The sequence below is a fragment of the Nilaparvata lugens genome, chromosome 1 (genome assembly GCF_014356525.2).
Source record: "Nilaparvata lugens isolate BPH chromosome 1, ASM1435652v1, whole genome shotgun sequence".
NCBI lineage: Eukaryota > Metazoa > Arthropoda > Insecta > Hemiptera > Delphacidae > Nilaparvata > Nilaparvata lugens.
The window spans coordinates 80,302,517-80,321,007 of NC_052504.1; the positions used below are offsets into that span (position 1 = coordinate 80,302,517).

Consider the following 18,491-nt stretch of genomic DNA (forward strand, 5'->3'; position numbering starts at 1 on the left):
TAAAAGATTTCCATTTTGTATTCACTCTTCTCTTTCTTATGAAAGTACTCACCCAATGTGATATTCTATCTAAGACATTACAGTCTAGCAAAATAAACTATGCCACAGTTGAGGATTTAGCTCACAGTACCATTGCTGTTGTAAAGTCTTTCAGATCTGATGAATTTTTCATACAACTGTGGACCCACTGCCAGCAAGTATCTGAAAGCCGTAACTTCAGCCCACCAGCAGTTCCACGGCTCAATAGGGTCCCACAAAAATTGGGGAGTGGCTACAAAGCTCCATATGAATCAGTGGAACAGTTTTATAAAGTGACAATTGTGAACCCTGTTGTGGACATTCTAAATTCAGAGTTATTGAGCAGATTTGAAGAAAATAATTTGGATATTCTGAACTGCCTTTCCTCGTTATTGTGTGCAAACCTGTTCATATCATCAAAGTCTCCAAACTCTATGATCTTGATACCCAAAAACTTACTGCTGAACTCAATGCTTTAATACAATTGAAAAAGTGGATCAAGATACTTAGTTTGAAGGTAGAGTGTCAGTCACCACCACTGGAAACTTTAAGAGGCATTTCCAACAGTGTTTTATCTTTTCAGACTATTTTTGACTGTACCAACTAGTTCAGCCTCCTGTGACCGATCTTTTTCCTGCTTAAGAAGACTGAAATCATACTGCAGAAATACTACAGGTCAAGATAGGTTATCTACATTAGGACTTTTGGCAATTGAAAGGAATATACATGTAGACTTAGAAAAATTGGTTGAAGAATTTTTAATGAAAACCAGAAGACTTCAACTGAAGAAATAACAGTGCACATTAAGTTTGTATTCAAATTGCATTAACTCTGTAAATATGTAAAGATAGATTCTGTAAATAATGATTTATTATAATATTCAATTCAAGTTGAAACTGAGCGAATTATTTTTTGTTATCTATCATAATCTTGATCATTTCACTAGTTCTCAGATTTTGCATTAGAATGTAAAATGGGCTACACTTGATTAATATACAGGGTGATACTTAATTATGGTAAAATAATTTAATACGTGATAGTAGAGGTAAAAATAAGAAAAAAAGTTCTTATAAGCATACATCCATAAACGCTTCATTAGCGAGCTATACAGAGTGAAAGATTTCGCCCGGAACTCAGTTCCTCTGATGAAATACACCGATGCTGAATTGTTTGGGGACTAGTTTTTGAAAAACTTATGCTGGATTCTTATGGAAAAATATCTGAAAAATTTAATAAAACTAGTCTGGAAGCTGTAGTGTTAGTAGTTTTTGAGAAAAAATTTGAAATATGCAAAAAATCCAAGTAGAAAAACACAGACTTCCACGTTTGATGCTCAATAACTTTCTTTAATGACCAGTAAACAAATATTTTTCTGAAATAAAAATTGTAGAAAATTTAATTCTGAAAAGAATGATGTAAGCTGTGTAAACTAAATTTAAATAATAGTTGTATGAAATGTATTCTTATGTAGTACATTACACCACAAAAATTTGCTGTTTTATGAGGAGAGAACTAATAACTCAAAGGTTGTAGCTGATTGCAAATAATATATTCCGTTTTTTATGAAAAGTTTTATTTTTATATGAAAGTAATAACATATCTAAATGACATTAAACTTATACCAAAAGACTGAAGATGATGTTCAAAGTGACCTCCGTTGTTCTGAAAATCAGACGTCTTCTCATCGATTGTCGGACCCATTCAAATATTCCAGGAGTCTGCTTTATAATTTCATCAAAATCCTTTATCAGATTTCTTCAATGGCATCAATCGGAGTATTGTATACTAAGGTTTTCAAGTGTCCCCGAAAATAAAAAATCCAAAGGATTTAAGTCTGGTGACCTAGCTGGCCATGGTACTGGCCCACCTCGGCCTATCCGTTGATTTGGAAAGCTGTGATTCAGGTCTTCACGAACAGCAACACTGAAGTGTGCTGGAGCTCCATCATGCATAAACCAAATGTTTTGGCGCAACTGAAGAGGTACATCTTCATGTAGGATAAATAGCTCGGTAGCTCCTCTCTCAAAAAGTTTAAGTAGATTATGCCATTAAGCCTGGGAGGAAGCTCGAACAGAAGTAGATGATCTCCTATGATTCCTGCCCAAATGTTTTCTGAAAACTGATGTTGTGGACGATTAGGATTGATGGCATGAGGATTCTTATCTGCCCAAATAAGTTGGTTGTGGACGTTAACGATAGCTGTTCTTGTAAAGTGTGCCTCGTCTGTAAATAAAATGGTTGTTGAAAAGTTTGAGTTAATAAGTTTTCCTAAAAACCATCGGCAAATATCAACACGGAGAATAAGTTACAGTCTCGTGGCAATAGAGTATGAACTTTCTGGAGGTGGTATGGATGTAATTGTTGCTCTTTTAGTATCCTCCAAATAATAGATTGGTTGACATTAAACTGCACTGACAATTCTCTCGTGCTCTTCTCTGGATGCTCATAAATTTCATTAAGAACTAGTTCTTCTAACTCAACAGTCGTAGTAGATGACTGCGGGGTCTGTCTGCATAAATGTGCTCTTTGAATATCAAAGAACCAGTTTCAGACAGACGTTGATGAATAGTCGCAAAAACCTTGAACTTGGACATACTCGATGAGGAAAGTTCTCTTTTCAGTAAGACAAAAGTCTTGCTTCAGTACTATTACAGTGTCCCATCCCATACATTAAATGCATGTCAGCTAATTCGGAGTATGGATAATGTCTAAAATTACCTGCCATTTTTATAAAATAAACACTTAACACAGAAGCAGAGTGAAATGGTTACAGATAGCTGGTTAATAGATTAAACAAAAAACACAGCGCGGTCACAGTACAGTAGGCCTAACTTACAGTTTGTTGTTTTGTTCAACAGTAAGCAAAATATTTCCGAGAATAATTTTCAGCTGATAATTTCTTTTTCGCCCCACTTGGATGTAATGAGCTGGTTTTCGTGCGTCATATGGAGGCCGAAAATGATTGTTTTCTGACCAGGCCGGTAAAAGTTTTACGGCCCTAGGGCTGTAAAATAACCTTGAAGTCAGCTGATTCTGATTTGATGTGAACGTGTTTACAAAATGGTTTATGAAACGGAATCAGTTTATGCTTCTAGAATTGAATAAGTATTCTGCAATAAGATACTATCATTTTATTTTGATGAATGAAATACAGATAAGATAATATATATTTTAAACTATTCAAATTTAATTTTCAGAGTAGGATAGAACTTCTAACCTAAACTTCCAAAGTCAACGACAACAAGCATTGTTGACATTGACATTCAGATTGGCCAAATTTCAAGTGTGCTAAAACAGCTGATCAAAAAACTTTTCATTATTATTTGTGTTTATTATTCAAGAATCAAAACATTTATAATAATATCATCTAATTGTCATTTGGAAGAATAAAAAGTATAAACTCAACCTCTTACATAATTAAACATAATCTTTTAGGTTATTTACACAAATCAGAATAAAAAATAAAAATACTTGGACAATTTCCTGATATTCAGATTATACCTCAGATTTGCTAGAGTTATGACCTTCCTGTTTTGCTTTCGGAAGTGCCTAATAAACAATTATTCTCATATTTATATTGTTTATTTTTCTGTGTGGCGAAAAATAACGTTCTCACCATGGGCAAAAATGTTTTTCCGGCTCTCAATCTTTTCTAGTCCTCGGCCTACGGCCTCGGACTTGTAAACCGATTTCGAGCCGGAAAAGTCTCATTTTCGGCCCTAGGTGCGAAATATACTATTAAATGATTTCTTATTTAAAACAAAATGAATCAGCTGTTTTTGAAGAGCTATTATTCAAGTCAATGTTTTATTTGCAATCAGCTATAACATATGAGTCATTAGTTCTCTCCTCATAAAACAGCAAATTTTCGTGGTGTAATGTACTACATAAGAATACATTTCATTCAACTATTATTCAAATTTAGTTTACACAGCTTACATTATTCTTTTCAGAATTAAATTTTCTACAATTTTTATTTCAAAAAAATTATAAGTTTACTGGTCATTGAAGAATGTTATTGAGCATCAAACTTAGAAGTCTGTGTTTTTCTACTTGGATTTTTTGCATATTTCAACTTTTTTCTCAAAAACTACTCACACTACAGCTTCCAGACTAGTTTAATTCAATTTTTCAGATATTTTTCCATATGAATCCAGCATAAGTTTTTCAAAAACTAGTCCACAAACAATTCAGCATCGGTGTATTTCATCAGAGGAACTGAATTCCGGGCGAAATCTTTCACTCTGTATAGCTCACTAATGAAGCGTTTATGGATATATGTTTATTAGAACTTTTTTCTTATTTTTACCTCTACTATCACGTATTAAATTATTTTACCATAATTAAGAATCACCCTGTATGTTTCACAAGCAATTCATCATAATGAATAAGATTAAAATAGTTCCACCAAAAGGGAACCCATGTATCGGTACCCCCCAAGCCCACTGATGTTTGCCCCCCCCCTCAATGAAAATATTGAATTTACGCCTATGTGTACAGATACATAAGAACAGTGTCAATATTCAAGCAAAACATGAAAAAAATAATTGAGAACAGTCCTAAAACTTCAGACAGATCTATAAACTCTTGAAGGGAGTGCAGGGATACCATAATGAAGTCAAATATTTCTTGAGTTTTAATCTCAATATTTTCTATTGATTCTTTGGGTAGGATTACCTAAAGTATTTTCTCCCCATAGGCCGATAATGTGTGTCTCTTGAAAAACTCCAACCTATGTCTTTCTGTAATCCTGCCGATGTGCCGAATCTAGAACCATTTCCATGAGTCTCATTCTTTTATTTCTTATTCAAGGTAGTTCCTAACCTCATGATTACATATAAATATTGCTTATTTATTGTGAGGATACCAATCTGAGAGAAAACCTTCCATTGTTTTTGTTATGATTGATGAATGAAGAACAGTAGAACACAATAGTTCATTTAGACTTATTTATTCACATAGAATATAAACTGTATTATAAATTAACATCATGATAATGACGTAAACACGTAATAATAATTGTATCTCTGATCTGGCCTCGCACAGGTACGCACACAAGCCGCCATCTTGCATTCACTGCCTGCCTGATCTTTCATTATCATAACTTTCAGATTCATAATAAAATTATTCTCAGAGAATTTTTTTGCTGTTCAAGGATTCTGTCAAGATTGCTTTTGCTTGTGCATCTGTAAATTAATGCAAAGTCCACACACGAGATGGGAATATATCAATGAATAGTACAGTGATTTCATAGTATTTTCTTGATACATTGATTGTATTCTCATTTAAGAATTTTCTTCTATAAATTGTGATTGGAGTACTTCCTATATATACATGTTTTTTAACTGTTAAATTTGATGTTAAGGGCTGATAGAAAATCGAAAGGTATGTTGTGTAAAAATAAATAAATATTACAAATACTGTTGAAAGGGTACTTATCGATTTATAATTTTCATGTATTCATTCTGGATTTACTAAAAAAAAATTACATTTTTTACACAATATTATAATTTTTACTAGACAAATGTTTCCAATACAGAAAATACAAGTATGTCTTCCAATACTATAATAACATATTACTAATAATTATTACCACATTACTAATACGGTAATACAGAATTGATACAATTCTTACTTAAATGAATTACGGTACTATAAAAAATAAATTTTTACAATCACAGTAGAGTAAGATTGAAATCTCAATTAATATAGAAATTACTATTTACTTACTAGTATCTATTATCTATTATTGTAATGTTTGGCATAAGACGATCAACAATCTTATTTTTCAATATCCACTTGAAATATCAACACTGAAAACAAGTCTGCAATGAAAGACTAAGCAAACTAAAAATATGAGTAAAGCTGCGTTCACACCAAAGCTATTAACAAAATGTTAATAACTCAATCATTATAAATTCTATTGAATTGAACATAACTTATCATACACATGATGAACATAAATATGTGTTTGTCAAGTTCTGTTCAATCTAATAGAATCTATGAGGATTGAGTTATTAACATTTTGTTAATAACTTTGGTATAAACCCAGCTTTGGATTATACTTGTCAACTGAAATATGTGAAAGATGTAAGATTTTATTACGAATTGCAGTTTAATCAACTGCTGGGATATTATTACCGTAACTTAATTATTTCAAATATCCAATGAAAGCTTAGTTTTATTTATGTGGCTTTTATTGGATATTGAAATAATTAATAAAACATTAAGTTGTAATATCAAAGGGGTGAGCATGCATAGAATAGAGCCTACATTGGTACTTAGCTGAATCCATGAAAATTAAAATTATAAGAGGTATTATCCATTGTTCCAATTACACTGTGATTCTCTTTTACACTCATAGCACGAAATCAATTCTACAAAATAAAATAAAATTAATCTTTGTGAACATACAATGGATAACATCCAAATAGAATTTCGGACTTGAATTCTCGGACTCGGATAGTAAAATTTAGAGTATTTTTAAGTAACTAATTCTTTTTAATAAAAGTGATGAAAAAACATTACCATTGGTACAATCCAAAACAATTTAAAACAGCATTAATTTTAGTCTAGAATCAGTTAGACTACTAATCAGAGATATATTAGTTTGAAACGTTATAGAGTATAGAATAGCTCGGAAATATCAATTTGGAATTGACTTTGTTCAGCTTTATTAACTGGAGCAAAACATTGACAAGTCATAAATTAGTGCGGCTAAACTGTAGGTCCAGTGTCAAAATACCTGTCATCAAATTTTTAGTTGGGATCGATTTAGTATGTCATTTTGAACACAAAAAATAAACGGCTTAGGTTAGGAAAGTCATGGTTAGGAAAAACTTAGGTTAGGAAAAACTTAGGTTAGGACAAGCTTTGGATAGGATAAGCTTTGATTAGGAAAAGGTTAGCTTAAGGTTAGGAGAAGCTTAGGTTAGGAAAAACTCAGATTAGAAAAAGCTTAGGTTAGGGAAAGACTATGTAAGAATAAGCTTTGTTAAGAATAAGCTTTGGTTAAGAAAAGCTTAACCCTCTGTTACTATCCGACGTCTGTGGGGCGTTGCGAAAAACTCACCCCTCCATTTCCCCCTTTCCAACTACTTCTAAAAACCGGTCTGACTCAGTACCTGTCAGTTGGCTGCTGACCTTGGTTGTGGCATAACGTAGTTTTGGTCAGTGTTATTATTCGGGAGTTCTTTAAGCAAAACGTCTCAGACGTCACGATAGTGTATGCATGTTTTTGTATTTACAATGGGGTATTTCCTAGACGTTTGGTAGTTATGATGTAATTTTTTTTTGTATTGTGTCTGATAAACGTTCGATAGTCTTAGTGAAAGAAGGTGATATTTTTATTGTTCCATAATGGACAGTTTACCGAACAACCCTCCTGTTGGAGTTCCATCGCCCTCTGGATTTGTTCCGAATCAACCATCACATATTTTGAGACAACTAGTGTCCATCAACGACCAGCATTACAAACAGTCCAGTCCGTTGAACAAATGCTTAGTGACGTTCTTGGTTCTCATGGCAAAGATAGTGATCTCTCGGACTTTGGAAGTGATGATACTGACAAAGATCCAAATTTTTAATTTAGTGATCATCAATCGGAAAGTGAGCAAGAGGTGAGTGATGACAATGATGGAATCCAAAGATCACCAAGTCTACAACTTGTTCAACCTGTTTCGTCTCCACCTAATGACTCCCAACTAGACCCGGACATTGACTATGAGATCAGTGATGACTTTGACAAGCATCAACAAACTGCTCCTATGACTGATGAACATTATCAACACATAGATGACGTCATTGAATCTGTTGTTTCAGGAGCCGGAAAACCATCTAATGATGAATTATACTATTTCGGAAAAGAAACTAAAAACAAGACTGCTTTTAAATGGAGAAAACAGGAACCAAATGCAATTGTTAGAACACGAGCTCACAATATTGTGTTGAAACTTCCAACATTGAAAGAGAAAGCCAAACGTTTGGGTGATAATCCAAGTCCTTTGCAGATTTTTGAGCTACTCTTTTCTGAAAATATTTTTCAAGATATTTTGCATTGGACAAACCTAAAGATCAGTCAACGTCGGGGAAAGTACAAACGGAAGAGTTTATCTTTTATTCAAGACATGGATATGATGGAGTTGAGAGCTCTTGTTGGCATGTTGATCTACACTTCCGTGTTTAAAGCTAATAATGAGTCTGTTTTATCCTTCTATGCAACAGATGGCACTGGTCGTGAGGTTTTTAGGTGCACTTTCAGTAAAGAAAGATTACTTTTCTTACTCGGTGCCCTAAGGTTTGACAACCCTGCTGATAGAACAGAACGAGCCAAGGAGGATCCAGCCACTGCAATCTCTCACCTGCTTCAGTCATTTATAGATAACTGTCAACAATACTATAATACCGGTGAGGCTGCATGTGCTGATGAAATGTTGATTGCATTTCGAGGAAGATGCCGGTTTAGGATGTATATGCCAAATAAACCGGCAAAGTATGGAATTAAAATTATGGCTTTGACCGATGCTCGAACTGAATACTTATATAATGCATATGTGTATAGTGGGAAGGACTGTTATAGTCAGGGACTGAGCACAGTTGAAAAAAGGCTTAGCAAACCCACCCAATCAGTGCTGAGATTGGTAAAACCAATTGAAAAGTCGAGAAAAACCATCACTGGAGACAACTGGTTCTCTTCAATAGAACTAGTTAAAGAACTGAAAAAGAGAGACGTAATCTACGTTGGGACTGTAAAGAAAAATAAAACGGAAATACCAGAGGAGTTTAAACCAAGTGCTGACCGAAACGTGTCATCCTCTATCTATGGATTTACTGATGACATTACCCTAATGTCTTATGTCCCAAAGCAGAAAAAGGCAGTAATAATGGTGTCTTCAATGCACCATAGCAAGCAAGATGATCCTGACACAGGCAAGCCAGAAATCATCGAGTACTATAATCACACTAAAGGAGGTGTTGATGGCCTAGATTTCAAGTGTGCCAACTATTCATCTAACAGGCGTACAAAAAGGTGGCCAATGGCTGTGTTCTACTCAATGTTAGATGTAGCATCTGGTGTCAATGCGTTTGTATTACACCAATCCTACAAAGACACTTCGAAAAACATCACCAGAATGACATTTATGAAAAGTCTTGCTGCATCTTTGACCCACCCCCACATACAAAGAAGACTTGAAAGAGGACAGCTCAACAGAGACTTGGCCTTCCCAATGAAACGAGTCCTTGGACTCCAGGACGAAGCTGAACCAACTGGACAACAGCAACAGCCGGATGTCTTAGCCAAGAGGAAAACCTGTGCCTTTTGTCCTCCCAAGAAAAAGTGCCAGACAAGGTATCCCTGCCATCGGTGTGAAGTGCCAATTTGTTTGGAGTGTGCTAAGAAAATTTTCAGAAAGTGTTTTTCAGCTGAGCAGAAGTAAGTGCAATCCTAGAGACAGTGGTGATGTCAGTCAGTAAGTTTACTGAAATGCCTATTTGTAACACTCTCAATCTTACTTTTTTTATTCTTGACCCTATATATTCATTATATTCAGCATTTTATTTATTTATTATATTCAGTTTATTCATTAAAATGTTTACTTTCCCTTTTTAGAATATTGTATTTGTTAAAATAGTATTAGTTTTAATAGTAGCCAAGCAGAAAGTGTAATCCAAAACTTGTGCACTAATAAAATAACGCTTGTAATTTGTATCTTTTTTAAAGAAGCTAATACCTATTTCTTATTTTAATATTGTATTTCAGTTAATATTTAATTTAAGCTTGTATTGCATATATGTAATAAATGATCTCATGTGTTTCAAAACTAAAATTAGTTATTATTGATATCCCGAAATTCAAAAATAATAAAAGTTTATATATTATAGAATGTTTGGAAATAATTTTACATTTTAAAGGCATATATGCTATAAATCATTTAAAGAAACATTATGAGCACTTAAAAACTTATGTTGACCTTCTAAATGAGTAATATTTAGGATATTAGGTATTTATTCATAGGTAAAAAATACGTCCGTGAGACGTCTGGATAGTGTTAATGTGAGTTTTTCCCGCCAATGTAAAATTTAAATTTTGAGGCATTTTTAAATTACAAAAATAAGATATAGGCTATTATTGGATATATATTTATTTAGTCACAAGTTTCTTAAAGCCAATATAAAAACATGCCATCTAGCTTACAATAATGGTATACAAAACATGTTTTAGTCATTTACATACACATTTAAAAACAAAAGGGCTCTTTTCAAAAACTATGTCAAATAAATGTAAACAATTTTTGGTGCTGACACTTTTCAAGAAAAAACCCACTTTTGAAAGGTTTTATTCATATTAAAAATAAGAAGAAAGACCAGAAAAAGTGATGATGTACGAGCCAGGCCTGTTACAAAATACCTTAAGGTCAAAATTTAAATTTGAAAAATAGATGTCTTAGAGACGTGGGATAGTAACAGTGTAAGTTTATACCTTGATAGTAACTAAGGGTTAAGGTTAGGCGAAACTTAGATTAGGAAAAGCTCGGATTAGAAAAAGCTTAAGTTAGGAAAAGCTTCAGGTTATGAAAAACACTTAGGTTAGGAAAAGTTAGGAAAAGTCTAGGTTAGGAAAAATTTAGAATAGAAAAAACTTAGTTTAGAGAAAGACTAGGAAAACTCAAAATAGAAAAAGTTTAGTTTAGGGAAAGCTTAGGTTAGGAAAAGCTTAGGTTTGGAGAAATTTGGTCCCAGCTCAGTCAGCTTTGGTCAGACTTGGTTAGGCTAGCAATTATTTGACTTGGTTCAAGAGTTCATTCAATTAAAATTTATTGTTGCCTTTAGAAAATGTGCTCCAAAGTAAGGATTTTTACCATGTTCAACTCTTTCAAACTCCTAGTTCTGCGTTTCAAAGTTCATCCTATTATACTCCAAGACTTCTTATCTCTATACCTTTTGAAAAACCTCTTCAATCTCAACTCTTGAATCCTATCTCAATAGACTATTCAATTCTATTCAATCATCTTAATTACTTTACATGTAGCCTAGATGACTTGAAACTGGTTTAATTGGAATTGTCCTCAATAAAAAATATAATTTGGCATATTTGAAGTCACCAAGAATTAATAAAAATACAAATAATAATGAACATTTCAATTTTTCATTACAAAAAATTACCAATTTTTATGTGTTTCTAGTGTTTCAGATAGAGGTATAACAACTCTTTTGATAAATTAATAAAAACTTCCTAGAATAATATCTTATTTCTATTTCATCAAGTAGTAATCAATTATGTGGTATTTCAATGTCCAAGCTTGCCTTTAGTTAGTTACTCTCCAATCACTTTCGAAGAAGTTGTTGAGAATTGTTGTCGAAGAAGAATTGTTGCACACATTCATTCAAGCAATCGCTTATTTTGAAATCTTCAATTACCTATGCCGTATCTCAGTGTCAGCTGTTACATTGGCTTCTTCCTCCATTGTCAACATAACCTCATTCTTCATTGTTGAGTCCTTCGACCATTAATATAATGGTCCAATATAATATAATTTATTACATTAATGGTCGAAGGTTGAGTCCCACTTCAGAAATTCAAATTTGTTTTTTTAATGTTAAAATTAGTATTTTAGGATAGAATTTATAGTATGAACACCTATTTTTTCTTCCTATTCAATTTAAAAAAAATTGAGTCAATATCTTTAAAAATAGTTGAGATACCTACAATTGTGCCAGCCAAAGACTGGTTTGATTGTAATCGTCCCAAATAAAACATACGATTTGACAAATTTTATGTCACCAAGAATTAATAAAAATACAAATAATAATAATAATTTCAATTCTTTCATTACAAAAAAAATTACTAATTTTTGTAGTGTTTTAGATTAAGGGCTAATGCTACTTATTATATTACAGCACATTTGTATCTCAACTATTTTTGAAGATATCGATTCAATTTTTTTTTAATGAAAGAGGAAGAAAAAATAGGTGTCGCTAGCTAAATAACAATTTTAATCGATGCAATTTAATATTATCAATATTAATAACAAATATTGAATTTTGCCGAACCTATAATGTTTTTACTAGCACCACAGAGTTGTATAGTGAGATCCACGTTATAATGACAGTTGATTGAGATGGGAGAACAGCGTTGCCGATTCTGTGCCTTGATTAATTATCTTTCTACATTGTCAAAAACAGATTTGGCATCATTGTGGAGCAAGAAAAGGATAATACTACCTGCTTTGTCGAATAATAGTCAAGGATAGCAACACTAAAGTTGATCAAATACTGTCATTATGACGTGGACCTCACTTTAGAGTTATAGAGGTGTTGCTCTATTCTTAAAAGTCACAAGTTTGAAGCATGCTAAACAGTTTTGTCATCGGTTTTTGTAATTGCTCGATTAGAAAGAATCCGTTTGTCACTTGTTCGATTACTGATTCAAGAGTTCAATATTCATTAATTTTTTTTACAAACTTCAATCTGACATATTTGAACTCTAATTCAATCTACATTTTTTCCTTAATTAGAATTATTTTTTGAAAAAATGGTAATTCCAGTGGGTACTAAGATTGTGAAAACTCATCTAGGTATTGATAATTGAATTTGATAGGAAATCTGAAAAATATCAAAAAAGTGATGGTTCATGCCTGAAAAATATTTTTATATAGAGCTAACCATTTCTGCTGACAACATTTTCTCCTGTATCTAATGCTATTGATGGAACCTTACCTACCAAAGTTTGATGAGTCTTTATCTGCTAAGGCTTGGTTAGGCTTTGTTAGATTAGGTTGGGCTATGCTTGGTTAGAGAAAAGATAGGTTGGGTTAGGCTGGGCTGCATTTCTTATTTTAAGTTAGGCTTGATTGGGGATAATAAAACTTAGGTTGGGGAAGGTTAGGTTAGGAAAACCTTTGGTTAGGAAAAGCTAAGGTTAGGAGAAGCTTAGGTTAGGAAAAACTTAGGTTATGAAAAGTTTAGGTTAGGAATTGTTTTGGTTAGGGAAAGCTTTGGTTAGGGAAAGCTTTGGTTAGGGAAAGATTGGGTTAGGAAAAGCTTTAGGTTAGGAAAAACTTAGGTTAGGAGAAGCTAAGGTTAGGAAAAGTTCAGATTAGAAAAAGCTTCGGTTGGGAGAGATTTGGTCTTGGCTCAGGCTCAGTAAGCTTTGGTCGGACTTGGTCAGGTTAGCAATTATTTGACTTGATTCAAGAGTTCATTCAATTAAAATTTATCATTGTCATAAGAAAATGTGAACAAAAGTATAGGTTTGTTCCTTGTTCACCACTTTTTCAACTCCCAGTTCTGAACTTGAAAGTTCTTTCTATACTCCAAGGCTTCTTATCTCTACCTTTTAAAGGTATCTTCTTATCTCTACCTTAACGTCTTTAATCTCAACTCTTGAATCCCATCTCAATGTTAAATTATTCTATTCAATCATCTTAATTACTATAAATGTAAACAACTTGAAAAAGGTTTAGTTGAAATCGTCATCCTCAATAAAAAATACAATTTGGCAAACTTGAAGCATAGAGAAACAATAGCGTAAGTAGATATCCCATGGTATAGGGAATTCATGTCGCAACTTTTACTGTTATCTCAAGCCGATTACTGTCGATTATTGTTATTATTCCTTCCCTTTCCTTTTTCCTTCGTCCTGGTACCCCAAAAGAGGGGAGTTTATTATAGAAAATATAACAAAAAAAAATGAAAAATACACTTATAAAAATAGATCTTACAAACAAAAAATGAAGAATAATAAACAAAGCAAGAATGACAAATGATAAGAAAATTCCTTTTCAGTGGAAAATTTCAAAAATTATAACCAGACGAAATATAAATTCTCCAAAACCTTCTCAAGAAGGTTCGACTGGAGGAGTCAAGTTTTACATTATATTAAAAAAAACATAGAAATAGTACATTGATATAATCAATCAGTGATCTCAAAATAATAATTCTTAATTCAAATCTTATCAAAAGAAAAATAGTTGTAAATCTTAAGTAGAAAAAATAGTAATTGATACATAGATAATAATTCATTTAATTGTATTGTGTAGCAATATGTAGCAATGAGTATAATAAAACAATGGGATTTCAGTGTCTGCTTATCACAAATAATAATACACAAGAAAAAAATTAGATAAAAAAAGAAAGAATTCATGAAGATCATTCAAATTATTATTATTATCATTTCATTCATCACATGACAAGTGAGTGTTTATTGCAGTCAAAGTCGGCCTTTGGCAAGACTTTGGTGCATTACTTCTAAACTGAAATGTTCAAAAATGATCTCACAATGGATGCTGTGCTGAGAACAACTGCCTTTTCCATGGCATATTTTGCACTTTTCGATATTCCCATCTGACAAAGATTTGCTGACACTTTTCTAGTTACAACTCCAACCGTGGAGATAATGACAGGAACAATTGTGACCTTTTCTTGCATCCAGATATCCTTGATCTCAGCAACCAAGGGAAGGTACTTGGAGACCTTTTCATTATAATACTGGTCCAAGTTGTGGTAGCATGGTATGCCAACATCTATTAGTGTTGTTTCCTTGGCTACCTTATCCATGAGGATGATATCTGGCCTATTATGAGCAACTGTTCTGTCTGTCAGCACCGACCGATCCCAATATAACTTATGTGTCTCATTCTCCAAGACTGGGGATGGCTTGTACAAGTAGTAGGGCAGCTTCTGATTGATGATTTGGTACTTCAGAGCAAGGTCCTGATGCAAGATCCCAGCTACTGCATTGTGGCGCTTTAAATAGTCAGTAGCTGCCAGTGATTGACATGCAGACATGATGTGCTGAATAGTCTCAGATGCCAAGCCACAACGTCTGCATGAATCATCATTTATAGGCAGCTTCATTATATGCCTTTGATAATTTTTTGTTGCGATTACTTGATCCTGTATTGCCACCAAGAATCCTTCTGTTTCAATAAACAGGTCCCTGTGCCAAAGCCATGCATTGGAAGCCTCCTCATCAACTCCAGGCTGAGATAAGGCAAATGCATGTCTTCCATGAAGCTGCTTCGACTTCCATTGCTCCAGAATCTCACTCTCATGCTGTCTGTTGGTTTTAAAGTCTGCAGTAGGCAGCTCAGAAAGATTAAGTGGAGTGTACCCTTTATCAGCTTTTCTCACCACTGCATACAAGCCACCCTCCTTCTCCATGAAGTATGTCTTCATGCTTCCGATTTGTCTCTCACAAGCCCATTTTATATCAATGAGCCCGCGCCCGCCTTTCTTTCTTGGCAATATGAGCCTCTCCATACAGGCCTTGGGGTGATGAGCTCTGAACTTAGTGAGGAGCACTCTTGTTGATATCATAAGATCTTCCAAATCAGTTGCAGTCCAACAAACAACACCGAATGAGTAAGTCAGCACAGGTATTGCGTAAGTGTTGATGGCCTTGAACATATTATTGCCATTTAGCTGAGTCTTCAAAAGTCTCCTCAGTCTGGTCAGGTATGTATCTTTCATTTTCTGCTTGACATTCTTCTGGTCTATTTGTCTAGCCTGGCAAAAGCCCAAGTACTTGTAGACATCACTTGGCCCCATCGCTGCAAAAGCACTCTCCAGGTCCTCATCAATCATTTGTGCCACGACTTGACCTCTCACAACACTGAGTGTCCTACACTTCTCCAGACCAAATGCCATGCAGATATCAGCAGAAAAGGTTCTAACCAGACCCAGCATTTCCTTCAGTTGATTTTCAGTACCTGCATAGAGCTTGATATCATCCATATAATACATCATGTGGGACAGTGAATTTCTCTTGCTTCTCCCTTCAGCTTGAATCCATGTGTTGTGGAATTGAGTAATGCAGACAATGGGTTCAGAGCTAAACAAAACCACAATGGGCTCAAACTATCCTCTTGGAAAATATTTTGACAGACTGGTATAGTATTGGTCTGAATTTGTCCAGCATTACTTCTCATTTTCAGCACTGTCCCCCACATCGACATGAGATGCTTCAGCAGCATTATGACTGAGTTGTCAATTTTGTAAATATACAGGACTTCAATCAACCAGGAGTGAGGGACACTGTCAAAGGCTTTTCGGTAGTCAATATAAGCCATATGAATATGCCTTTTTTTTTTGACAGCTTGTCCCATTGCCACTGAGTCAATGGTCAAAACCTCCTTGCAGCCCAGCCCACCTTTCATACAGCCTTTCTGCTCATCAGCCAGCAGTCTCTCCCGACTCAAGTATGACTGCACTTGATCTGTTATACATCCAGTGAGAACCTTGTATAGTGTACATAGGCAAGTGATTGGCCTATATTGGGAAGGGTCATGAGTTCTATCATTTTTAGGAAGCAAGTATGTCACTCCTTTGGTGAGAGATTGTGGAACTCTGTTGGGACTCTCAAGAAATGAGGAAAAGTGACTTGCTATGAATTGATGGAAGATTGGAAGCCTTTTCAACCAAAAATTGTGGAGCTTGTCTACTGGTCCAGGCGCAGACCAGTTGCTGGTTTTTGAGATTGCGTTTTTAACTTCAGCTGTTCCAACCAATATTCTTGGTATTTGTTGAGCTCCAGCCACTCTATCTTTTTCATTCTGAATCCATAAAGCATTTTGATTATGATCCCTGCCACCCGCCCACAAACCTCTCCAGTACTTCTCAGGTACTTCTAGGTTATTATTATTATTATTATTACAAACCTGAATCAACCTGTAGGTTTTCTTTGCAAGGTTTAGAACCAGATAATTAATTAATATGTTGCCACAGCAACTTTGGCTTACCATGAGATTGTAAAATTTTATTTTTGTAGTTGGTTTCTTTGGCTAACTTGATAGTTGTGGATGCATAATTCGGGGAGTCAGGATACACCACCGTCAAAGTCAGACACATCCATCCTAGCACTGAAAATCAGTCTTGTTTTGGCGGTGGCTGCTTTTGTCGTTCTTGTGTTGAAAAAGAAGTGTCTTGTTTAGGCGATTAACGACATAAATAAGAAGTTTGATGAACAAAACAAGCAAATTAGCACATGCCTCATCAACATCGATAAGCTTTCAACAGAAGTAGCTAGCCTCAGGAAAGAAAATGCAGAACTGAAGGAACGCGTCGAGGATATGGAACAATACTCAAGATCGAACATGCTGGAAATAAATGGTATACCCAAAAAACAGGATGAAGATGTAACAGAAATCATTTGTAGAATGAGCGAAGCATTAGGACACAAAATAAAAGCAGATGCAATCGACATTTGTCACAGACTTAAACAACGAAATGAAAACCTACCTCCACCAATCGTTGTCAAGCTCGTTCGTAGAACAGACAAACAAGTAATATTGAATAAAAGGAAAGTTACGAGGCAGTTTTCTACAAAGCAGATGGGAGAAACAACGGACCATCCAGTCTATGTGAATGAAAGTCTAGCACCTACGCGAAGAAGGATTTTCACCATGGCGAGAGAGATCTTCAAAAGAGGCGACATCAAATACCTATGGATCAAGGAAGGGAAGATTCTAGCTAGGAAAGAAGACGGAACACCAGTTATTGAACTCAAGAACAGTGAACAAGTGAAAAAGTTGATAAGTGCATCTAAGCAGCCAGGTAACCAAGAAAATAACAGTGTCAGTACCATAAATAAAAATGTCATCAGAGATAAGTAGCAGAGAAACACTAATTATTCATCAAAATATACGCAGTCTGCGAAGTAATTTCGATTTATTCTTAGTGCAAATGAGGAAATTAGAAAACAACCCGCTAATAATAAACGGTGTACACACGTACGTTTGCCTCGGGTGAGCATACGTGTATGGGCTTGCATTCGCACGTGTGGACACTGTTCGCTGAGGCATGTGGGCGAACCGGAACCCTGTCGGTATTTGGCGTGCTCAAAGGCGCCTCGGGCGAGCATTGAATGTACGTGTGGACGCGATTTTGCCATACGGGTGAGGCAAAACGTAAACATTGAAGGCGTCATAACCTAATTCCAATGAATTAGGTTAATGAATGACAAATCAAATTGTGATCCAATAACTAATTGTAAATTGTAGGATTTTTGTAATTTTGTAGGATATGTGGATTGTCAAATATTTAAATAGAAACATGCATGGAATATATAATTTGTATCATGATTAACAAATTTAGAACTGCATAATTTAAGTGAAAAAAGCTTCTCTAAAGGGTTCCTACAAGAAGTATAGCTCAAATATTATTTTACTGTGGCTATCAATCATCTTGTGTTTGTTTCATGTTATCAATCAGAGTTGTTAATTAAAATTGTAATCTTCAATATGATATTATACGTTTTAGATAGCTAGGCTATCTATAGAGAGATTTATTCAAACTTTGAACTAGTATTCCCTCAAAGGTAAATCTTGAAGCTAATCTTTTGGAGAATCTTGTTTTGTCATGTGTATGAGCAGAGTTAGTTTAAAATGGGCAGCAATTTAGTATTTGATTCAATTTATGGCTAATTTCCTTAAAGAAGACTGTCAATTTTGTGAGACAGTGTTAAGTGCTTTGAT

General features: G+C 34.4%; 1 protein-coding gene across 1 annotated transcript; it reads right to left on the reverse strand.

Annotated features, from left to right (window-relative positions):
• Positions 1 to 14,265: 14,265 nt before the first annotated feature.
• LOC120354629 lies at positions 14,266 to 15,762 on the reverse strand. The gene has a single exon (XM_039442017.1). It carries the CDS (start codon positions 15,760 to 15,762, stop codon positions 14,266 to 14,268), a length of 1,497 nt encoding a protein of 498 aa, XP_039297951.1.
• Between the last annotated feature and the right edge of the window lie 2,729 nt (positions 15,763 to 18,491).